Source organism: Acipenser ruthenus, chromosome 26 (genome assembly GCF_902713425.1).
Source record: "Acipenser ruthenus chromosome 26, fAciRut3.2 maternal haplotype, whole genome shotgun sequence".
In the NCBI taxonomy this organism is placed as follows: Eukaryota; Metazoa; Chordata; class Actinopteri; order Acipenseriformes; family Acipenseridae; genus Acipenser; species Acipenser ruthenus.
Window position 1 is genome coordinate 878634 of NC_081214.1, and position 10877 is coordinate 889510.

General features: G+C 43.0%; 1 protein-coding gene across 3 annotated transcripts; it reads left to right on the plus strand.

Moving 5' to 3' along the window:
• Positions 1 to 896: 896 nt before the first annotated feature.
• Positions 897 to 7858, plus strand: LOC117963315 (peroxisomal sarcosine oxidase-like). Of its 3 annotated transcripts, none has more exons than XM_059001396.1 (8): positions 897 to 973; positions 2044 to 2192; positions 2436 to 2649; positions 4031 to 4213; positions 4361 to 4513; positions 5549 to 5698; positions 6277 to 6352; positions 7351 to 7858. In XM_059001396.1, exons 1-8 carry the CDS (start codon positions 926 to 928, stop codon positions 7479 to 7481), a joined length of 1104 nt encoding a protein of 367 aa, XP_058857379.1. In that variant the 5' UTR covers positions 897 to 925; the 3' UTR covers positions 7482 to 7858. The 3 variants fall into 3 exon arrangements, with proteins under 3 accessions (XP_058857379.1, XP_034758722.2, XP_034758723.2); XM_034902831.2 differs by lacking the exon at positions 897 to 973 and adding an exon at positions 1077 to 1488; XM_034902832.2 differs by lacking the exon at positions 897 to 973 and adding an exon at positions 1787 to 1940 and having other exon boundaries at positions 7351 to 7857.
• The last annotated feature ends 3019 nt before the right edge of the window (positions 7859 to 10877 follow it).

Genomic DNA, 10877 nt, shown 5'->3' on the forward strand with positions numbered 1-10877 from the left:
AACCTGAGATAAAATAAAATAAAATAAAAATGTGTAGGTCTGACGAGAATCCCCCCAACCACCTCTTACCTTAATGGATAGGACCAATCTTTCATCTGTGTAATTATGTCGAGAATGATGCTCATCATAGATACCCCTGTGGATCTGAAAGAGCTCTCCTCAGAACACAAGACAATTGCACCTTTATGCTTCGGCTGGATAAGCGGTTTCCTGGATAGAGTAAAACTGTAAGTGTGATAGAAGTACAGGGGCCTTCTTAAGTAAACTCGTTTTTAGTGTGGAGGACTCTAAAAAGATAAAGCATCTGAAACGGGGGCAGTAGTGAAAAGCTAATCATAACTGCACACTTACTTTAGTAAAAGTTCTTGAAACTTTGTGCAAAGCAGACCAAAAAAAAAAAATTCTAAACACAGAAAACAGGAGGCAGATTACAAGAGCACTGGGATAAAACAGCATGTATGCACCTGCACAATCCAATACACGGAGCCTTGCAATTAGGACCCAATCACGTGGGGTGTATCTAATGAAACAGCATACATCACGCACCTGCACGAACTTAAACCAATACACGGAGCCTTGCAATCAGGGCCCAATCACGTGGGGTGTATCTAATGAAACAGCATACATCACGCACCTGCACGAACTTAAACCAATACACGGAGCCTTGCAATCAGGGCCCAATCACGTGGGGTGTATCTAATGAAACAGCATACATCACGCACCTGCACGAACTTAAACCAATACACTGAGCCTTGCAATCAGGGCCCAATCACGTGGGGTGTATCTAATGAAACAGCATACATCACGCACCTGCACGAACTTAAACCAATACACGGAACCTTGCAATCAGGGCCCAATCACGGATGATGTATCTAATGAGCGTAACAAGGTAGCAATTTCATAAACGTTGTTTCACCAGCGGAGAATGACTTTCTCCAAGCTGTATGGAGAAAAACACATTCGTTGTCCAGAGGTAGGGGAGAGATAAGAGACCATTTATTGACTCTGTATGTTTTCCATGAGTGCACTGTGAAATAAAATTGAATCAGAAAACGAAACGGGTGCCCTCTAGGAGTGAGTGTGAGTTCGTCAGAGATAAGCATTAAAGGGCCGACACCTCCCCATGTGCAGCAACTTATAAAGTATGATTTGTTTCCAGTCCAAAGTATAGCAGCATTATTTATAAAATAAAACATCAACACAAAACTAAGAGTTTATCACAAGTGGTTATGTATCGTATCAAATGTTTCAAGGGTTTCAATTTAAATATTTTTATGTGTCCAGTGAGTACACACAGCAGGCAGACTTTGGACTGCTCAAACCGCAACCCCCTCCCCTTGTCCGCTCAGCTCTAGTGCAGAGTCCCGTGTCAGCTGAAACATGGACGCTAACAACTTCGACTGCATCGTCCTGGGAGCCGGGATCCAAGGCTCGTACACCGCCCTCCACCTCGCCAAAAACAAAAAGAGAACTCTACTAGTCGAGCAGGTTTGTGACGCAATGAGACATCCGCTCATGCTCTAGAATCGCTTTCGTCTCTAGCGCAGTCAGTTCGTCTTGCTTCACTAACTCTGGAGACATTATTAATATGAATGGAAATGCTGATTAGAGCGCTCGTTTAATCTTGCGTCGCGAGTGGATTTTTTCCCCTATTTACTGCGATTTTCTGTATTTATTTATTTATTTATTTTTTTACACAAAACACACAGACAAACCTTTCATTTGAACTTGTACGCTTGCTTTAATTGGAGGTTGTTGCAAACGCCTCTAATGCTTATCTTCTTTCAAGCACAGTGGTTTGCGCTGCAGAATTATTAATAGCACGCCAGGCACGCGAAGTCCTTTGCCTAGTTGGGAGCTAAAATGTGCTCGTCAGCCCACTTGAAAATGATATAGATGATATATTAAAATGCTGTATCTGAAATATGCCGGAATGTGATGTATGATGTATTTGAACTTATGATTTATATTTTATATTCCAGTTTTGCTTAGATTTTTTTGCGTACCAAGTTTTTGTGACGTGCCTTTTCTGTTTCACTTTAGTTTGTTCTGCCCCACTCCCGCGGCAGTTCCCACGGACACACGCGCATTATCCGGAAAGCCTACGAGCAAGATTACTACACTCGCATGATGTCGGAGTGCTACCAGCTCTGGGCACAGCTGGAGAAGGAGGCTAACGTTCAGATATACCGGTGAGCTTGAGTCATCCTGGCTCATTCAATAACCACTGCAGCAGGACCAATGCAGAGTTAATCATTCAACAAATCTTCATCACAATCAAATAGGGGCGTCTCTAAATATATGTAAAAACATAAGTGCATGGGGACGTAGGGTTGCCTTGTGAGAAGGCGGAGATGCTGAAGCCGTTGAATTGTTACACTGTTGATGGGTTGCTGACCAGCATGGTAAGAAAAGTCATCTCTTGTCCTGTGCAGGAACACAGGGATGTTGATTGTGGGTAAGGAGGACTGCAGTGCCTTCCGCAGTCTCAGAGGAACACTGCTGCGGAACAACGTCCCGATGGAGGTCCTCTCTCCCGATCAGTTTGCAAGCCGCTTCCCCTCCGTCCGCCTCCCCCCAGGGGAGTCTGCCGTGATCGACAAGACCGCGGGGGTCCTGCACGCCGACCGAGCCCTGAAGGCCGTTCAGGTACCCCCCCCCCTGTCGAGGGTCTCTTAGTCTCTTTGCAATCACGTTGCTTTGTTCAAGGTGCTCAGCAAGCCAGCATGCTTTCGTGTTCAAGGTGGTGTCCGAGGGTTCTTTAAATCCTTTTGTTGTGTTTATTTGTTGCCAGGAAGCTCTTTTAACGACATGTTTGTTTGGACAAGGACATGGCACAGCAAATGCCAAATGTGCTATTCAAGCCCTTCTGCATTAGTACATTTTTACATAATGTTAGAAATCGATGCTAGCGATTGAAGCAGATGAAAATAGTTGATCAGTATGGAAATAGATACCCTTTGTTTGACAGGTTCTCCCAAGTCTATTGATTGTTTCTTGTCTGCTTTAAATTAATTGGAAGGCATCACCATGCAGAGAGGGAAGTTCTGTTTTGCACTTTACAGCTGCATAAAAGGGGTGATGACCAAGGTTTGAAGAGACGTTTTCTCTCCACTTGTGAACAAAAATCCTTTTTTTTTTATTTGGCTGTTGATCTTCTTGTTTCTCAGGCTTTATTTTCCAGACTGATTCAGGTGAGACAGGAGTCAGAGTGAAAATGAAAAGGAATGCAAATATTGATATGCTTACTGGGTGCGAGCAAAGAAAATGTTTCTTAAGACCTTGGTTATTACCCTCTCCAAGACCTGTGCCAGTCCCTCTCATTTGGGAGACCATCTGCAGCTGTATCTTGAGCTCTCCACTGTCACAGCAATTTCAGTTACGAACGTCAAAGCTGTCATTGCAATTAACAACGCTGCTCCCTTTATTACCCATCTTTATTTTCCACCTGCAGCCAGAGACCCTGGCAATGCCACAGTAATGCCAGGGATCTCACTCCAACTGTACTGCTGTAGTGCTTCAGATTCAGTCGGTTCCTTATGACAGCCTGTGCTCGCCATGCAGATAGACAGCATTTCCCAGGCTAGCTGACTGCTAACTTGTAAAGGAAGCTTTGTGGATTGGACTCCCTCCTGAGAACAGTACAATACATCATGATGAGCGGAGGGAAGCTGTAATCATTACCCTTTCAATGGGAGCTCCGCAGCTGTGTAACTAGAGTCCCATTACGGATGTCATGCCAATCGCTCCTCTTAAAGAGGGATCGCTGCCACCATTCCAGGCTCCAGCAGCTCATCAGCTATCTTGATTTAGGAGAGGGTGGGTTAGGAGAGGGTGGGTTAGGAACGGCGTTCATTTCTGGGTTTTGCATTGGAATGTAGCGCTGAATAGGGCAGAGCAAGACGCAAGAATGTTGCTCGTTTTCTGTCTGGAAGATCCTGTCCGTCTCTATGGTAATTCACGTTTTTAACATTGTGTAGGGTTGTATACCTTATTCCAATATACCTTCTAACACCTCCCTGTTGTGTAGGATCTGTTCCGCGGGCTCGGAGGCGTGATTCATGATGGGGAGAAAGTAGTTGACTTCACACCAGGTTCTCCCATCACCATGACAACAAACTCCGGAATGTATCGCGCACAAAGTCTGGTAATTACAGCGGGGCCTTGGGCAAAGAGTGTGCTTGCACGCACAGGACTACAGCTACCACTGCAGGTATTGTACTGAACGTTTAAAATTAACTTTAAAAAACAAAACAAAAAAAAAAACAGAAATACAAAGTTGTGACCTGTGCACCAAGATATCAAAGCAACTTTTTCAGGTAGTCTGTCGTTCGTCATGTTTGTTGTTCAAACCCGCCAGGTCTTAAGAATTAACGTCTGCTACTGGAAGGAAAGGATCCCTGGTACGTATGGGATAGGCAGACACTTCCCCTGCTTCATCGGCGTGAAGCAGCATGGAGCGAAACACGACATATATGGCCTGCCATCCAACGAGTACCCGGGACTTATGAAGGTGAGCAGAGGGGCGCTCAGTGGAGCTCTGGGCTTCAAGATACTATGAGAGAACCGTAAACGGAGCTGTGGTTTTGGGCCACATTATTTATATATCTATATATCTATATATATATATATATATATATATATATATATATATATATATATATATATATATATATATATATATATATATATATATAAATAATGTACAATGACTGAATGTCTCATCAGTTTTTGAAGAACTTTATTCGTCACAAAATGATTTTCCTGTGCTGCGCCTCATTTTCTGGAATGTTGCCCCAGAATTCTCATTTCTGGAGATCACAAGAACCGATTCATGAAGGCACATCTCTGCAGAGGCGGAAAAGCACATCTCTCATCTCACTAAATGGTGTATGGTGACAAGGCAAGTAACTCCAGGATTGCTTTGTTTTGTCACAGCACACAAAGGCGTCTTCATTCCGGGAGCATGTATTACTAACCAGCAGGTTATTAAATACAACTGCTGCTCGTTCCGTATAGATTTTCTTCAACACAACAACAGTAATTTTCATGTGAGTTGCAATGTCTGAAATACAGAGCGATCAGTAGCTTCACATTTATCATAATGCAGTCTGTTGCCTTGGGCAGGATCGATACCTAAATGGCACACATCATGATGATTGCAATGTTTCCAAGTCAATTTAAATCATTTATTTAAGCTGGCAAAGCCATTGCGAGCCCCCTGTAAACAGACAGTTAACAGATGTTAATACTGTAAAGACCACACGGCCAGGACTATCACGAGATAGTAAGGCGGGAACGAGGTGTCAAAGTGTGATGTTCAGATCAAGAGAGATTTTCTCCGTGTCAGTGGTGGGGGTTTTGAAATTATTTCGGGGGCAATACCCTAGCTGACACGTGGATTAAAAAAAATCTATAAAACAGCAGCACTGTTCTGTATGACGACCCTTTGTACGTGCTTGCAGCGGCTTCACGGATAAGATGCAAAGATGCACAAAACCAGAAGCCAATCCCAGCCTGGCTGATGGGGGTGTGTGTGTTTGGACAGATCTGTTATCACAGTGGCAGCGAGACCGAGCCAGATGAAAGAGACAGGCAGACTTCCCAGGAGGACATTGCCATCCTCTCCAGCTTCGTTTCCAAATCCTTCCCAGGGCTGGACCCCACGCCTGCTGTAGTGGAGCAGTGCATGTACACGGTAGGTCAGCGCTGTTGCATAGCAGTTTGATCCATTCCTGGTTTTACTATCAGACTCACCTGCGCTTGTATACACACTTTGGCTAATCAAGCTTGTATTAAAACCTGGAATGAGTGGAACTGCTATGCAATTGGAGTCTTCTTGCCACCCCTGCTGTTTATATCTAATCAATCACATTGTCTGTTTGTCTGGTAATCCTTTCTTGTCGCTGCTGCAGGGAGACTCCTGTCAATGACTTAACTTCCTGGTAAATAAACAAACTTGAATTAGTAACCCCATCCCCCCTCTCTGCTACCTCCTAAACATCTGAAGGGCATTTTTACTATTTCCTAGAACTGGAAAGGTAATTCTCAGCATCGTTTTAATATTGATTCCTTTCACTTTTGAAAAGCAACAGCAAAAAAAAAAAAATGTATTGCATACTGCAAAAGCAATCAATAGAGGCCTGGAACAGAGGTACTGTTGTGAAACACAGAGCGCCGTGACGCTCTGTCTAAAATAAACTGAGCATTGCTCGATCAAGCAAATGGGGTTGCTTTAAAGAAGGCTTTATTTGTTTAAGTTGTGTTTCCATGCAGGTCACCCCGGACTCTGATTTCATTCTGGACCAGCATCCCAGTCACAGTAACATCATCATCGGGGCTGGATTCTCAGGTTGGTGTGACTGCTAATGAAACGGCCAGTCTGACCTGTCAGCACATCCTTCTAGGACTATATATATAATCACATCTCATGCCATGTCACTATTTAACGTGGATTACTGTGGACACCACTTAACAGCATCAAGACAAATCGTTTCAGTTAAAGGACGAACACTGTATTGCACACACGTGGAATCAGGAGCTCCAGCTGCTCTTCAGAAAAAAAAAACACAATTGAGGCTTGAGTTAAAAAGGTAATCTGCACCGGACAAGAGTCAGTGTCGCCCTTTTTACCCCACAGACAAATCCAGGCACAACTGTCTCAGTTTTCAAAATGAATTCTTTGTTGCTATAGTTACGCGTGCTCCAGCGGGTACGGCTGCCTTAAAGGCCACTGCTTTCGTGGTTAATGTGTTCATCTCTCATCACCGTTGGTGCGCCGTCGCGATGTTGGCTTCTTACTTTATTTCAGCACGTATATCATTTTGCTCTTAATGGAGTGGCAGTCAGCGCACAATATAACCTTCAGTCAGGTAACAGGAAATAAAAAAAAAAAAAGATTGATTTGCTGTCATTTCCAGCGAGTATTGCCTACATGTGGTTTTTCAAAATGTCAAATAATTAAAGACCTACTGCAGCTTTCTCTTTCTGTTCCCATCACTCTCAACTTGTAGGCGCATTTTAAAATACCTATTTCTGATACACATCTGTATTTAATACCATCCCCGGAGCCAGACTTGCAAAATTCAAGATGTTAGGTTGGAATGCAGTCCTTTCCTGGGTACTGTAGATCAATCCAGCCCCCATAATAACAGCTCAAGTTAGACAATAATCAAAATGTACATTCTTTGTTATCCTCTACTCTTCAGTTTGTACCCTCGACTGTAGTGGTATCTTGTGACCAGTTTTCAATGACCCCAGTGTTTTTTGGAAGATAGGAGTGTTTAAATGATTGAGAGTGACCCTGTAAACGAGAGCCGGTCCTGTTTTAAACCAGCTGTTCTTTCCCAGGTCACGGCTTCAAGCTCGCCCCGGTAGTGGGGAAGATCCTGTGTGAGCTTGCCCTGGGGAAGACCCCGTCCTTTGACCTTTCACCTTTCAGAATCACGAGGTTCCAGTCCCTCCTGAAATCTGCCCTGTGAAGCAGGGTGCTGGGGAGCAAGCTGAGCAATTCCAAGGTTTAAAACAAGTCCTGCCCGTAACAGTACTGCGTTTAGAAGAACCGGAAGCCGTTGAAAAGAGAAGTCTAGTGGAAGTGCTTGTCCTTGAATCTGTTAAGTTTCTTGTAGGCGCGGAATGGTTCTTGCTTGGCACTGGCAGTCTTATTTTTCCATCGCTGCTGTAGTTCTGTATAACCAAACCCTGCTTATTAATTCATAGGATGCACTTCATCTTGAAATAGCGCTTGTTCTGGGTGTGACATTACTGTCGTTCTAAGTGGTGCTGGGATGGGGTGCCATGGTAACGGTACGTGTGTTCAGCTTTTAAAATAAATAAATAAATAAATAAATAAATAAATAAATAAATAAATTCTTTGTTTTTTTCATTTTCACAATTGCTTGGTTTCCAAACAACAGGAAATTGACATCAGAGCTCCCTTGTCTCTTATTTCCGCCCCTCCTCTCTTAGTCGGACAGAAAAACTGGGGTGTCACTTTCTGTTAAGATTAAGAAGTACAGCAGTCCTCATTTTAAATGTGAAAATGATACTGTGTTTCACTCAAAATAATCACTGTAGCATCCATTTGCAATCTGTAACTGAACTCCTATTGATGCACTCATAAATGACAGAATTAAAAGCAACATTAGGCAGGGTTAGGCTGAGTAGCTCTGTGTATTTAATACTGCAGGTCAGCTATGAAGCTGTACAGAGGACTGCTTTGCCATGTTTCACCCTTGTTTGATGAAGGGATAATGAATTACTGGAAAGGGCTGACTGCCTATTACCGTAATGCGCCTAATAAATGCACCCTCTCTAATGGAACTAAGATTGTGTGCTCTGATGCAGTATATTACATTCAGGGCTCTTGAGATTTCAGTTTTTTATTTTGTCTTAACTTTCCCAGGATTTCATTTTTTTTGTGTGTTTACTTACATAATTGAAAATGTATAATTTAAAAAAAAAAAAAAAAAAAGTTTGAAATACCAAACAGAAACATGCCCTCTGATTTCTCAGAGTGAAAACTGATGCTCGTTGAGTTTATAAATGGCAAGGAAGTGTCACATTTCAAACCTTAATGTAAGTTTTTAAAGCCAAAATCTTTATTCTCCCCTCCAGTGTGTTAGTTAAATAGTTTTGCCTGCTTTGTGCCGTGTTGTATATATTTATGGAAAAAACCTGTTTACAGAACAAGGCTGTCTGGGAATTTAATGCATGAAGTACTAAATCAGCGTGTGGAAAATCAGCAGGAATCTGCAATGAATCAAGTGCCAGGGGTTCAAAGAACAGGGAGGTGGATAAAAATCCAGCGGCTTCAGATTCTAAACAGTTTACTCAGCACAGAGCCTGAGTTTACTCTGCCTCAGCCCTCGCCCCCATACTGAGCCACTGTGTTTTCACTTCTGTTGGAACAGATTAATGGAATAGATAAATCACCGCCAGTTTGTGAGATTGCACTTTAATCCCTGGTATAATTTAGAAATCGTGTGTGGGAGCTATTAACCGTAAAGGGGTCCAATTCAGTTCTATTGAATGTTCAGCTGGTAATTCCCTCTGTGGTTTCAGTTTCTTTTACAAGGGAGGTCTGCAGTGATTTGCTTATGTAATTAACAGAACGATCGCGGATTATGGCAATTTGGATTTAACAATCGTTAATTACTTTTAATTTGTACCTGAATAAATACCACACTGAGTTCTCTGCTCTTCGGCAGAAGTTAAGAACGATAGCTGAAGAATTTGAGATGAGAAATGATTGAATTTGAAAGGGTTCTAGGAATTTGTCAATAGTCTCCCCACTCCTGTGGGGGAAAAACAAAAATCGAAACAGCCACATGTACAGAGGAGCCGGCCGGGCGCCAGGTTGTGTGTGTGGATGCACAGAGAGGACCCCTCCTGAGCAGAGCAGAAAGCTGAGAAATGAAAACGCAATTGTGTATTTCAAAACTAAATCAAATATCTTCACATCGCTGAGCGAGTTCACTGGCTATTTCACATATTCCTTCAGCTGTGATGAATGCAATCTGCTACTTAGCTGCAGGCACAGCATCTACTCGGAAACATAACACCATGCTCACACACGTGTGTGTGACATTTCCGGAGCGAGAGAAACAAAACAGACTGCCCCAATTACTGGTTTTACATAAACAAATACGTATATAGAGAATTCAAGAACAGCAAACAACTCTCTATCCCAGGAGAATCAGGATCCAACAGGATGCTCATCAATCACTAGCAATACTTCATGAAGAAGAAAAGCCACTGAGAAACTGAAAACTCCCTGTTTCAATAAGCAGCTGCAGTCAGGCTTAGCTGGTTATTAAAATAATGAGTTTCAATCAAACCGGAGGATCTGAGGGCGAGCGCATCTGCAGACCTGTGACCTCAACACCAAGGGTACAGCTCAGTCCCCAGGGATCTGAGATCGAGGGTGCACAACCACTGCCAAGAGGAACTTGCAGCACAAGTGGGTCCAATCAAAGTGAATTAAAATAGAGGTCTGTTCCAGGTGAGCTAAACCGTAGAAATGAGATCCGACAAAAGATGAAAGGGCCTCTTTCACAGGTTCAAAGATAACAGTTTTAGCACATGTTTCTTTCCAAATGTATTTGCTGTAATTTATCTTGGCTCGCTTAACTTGATCATAAATGCTATTAAAGACTATGTAGGTTACATTGGACTTCCGTTACACCTCCAGAGCAGAGAATGACTTTGCAAGAGTCTGGCTCACCCGATGGGTCCCAGCTACCTCAGCAATGGGAATTAGGGATCTGCAGTTATTCTCTCACAATTTAAACACTAGTTGAAGGAAAAAAAATGTGTTTATTACAATGAATGAGTTTGTATCAGTCTGTTTATTGCACTGTATTATACAGTACAGCTGAGCAGTGAAGGAGATCAGAACCCTCTCCATTGGCTGTTATTTATTTCAGTGCAATTGAAACGGATCTGCAGTGCCTCCTACTGACCGAAGCTCTGTACTGCTAACAAACTGCATAGCCCTGATCTCCTCCAGGGGGTCTCGAGTACAAACCCCCCTCTACTCATGCACGCGACACAATTACACACTGAAATGCGTGTGGTGAGAAACGGGGGGGGTCTCGCCTCCACGGCGAGGACTTAATCAAAACAAGAAACACGTCCAGTTCTTGAGACAGTTTCCATGGCACTCGTGGGTATAGGACTGGAGTCGGAGGTTTAATTTCCTTTTTGAGGATTTATTCTGTTCACTACTGAATGGCTCTTCATGCCCTGGTCTCAGCTTCTAGGTGTGTGAGATTATCTATTGCTGACAAATTGCTGCTTTGCACTTAAGACTGATCACTGTTTGGAATGTTAAGGATTGCATGGGAAATAGCCTAGCGATGCAGTCAAGGTCAGAT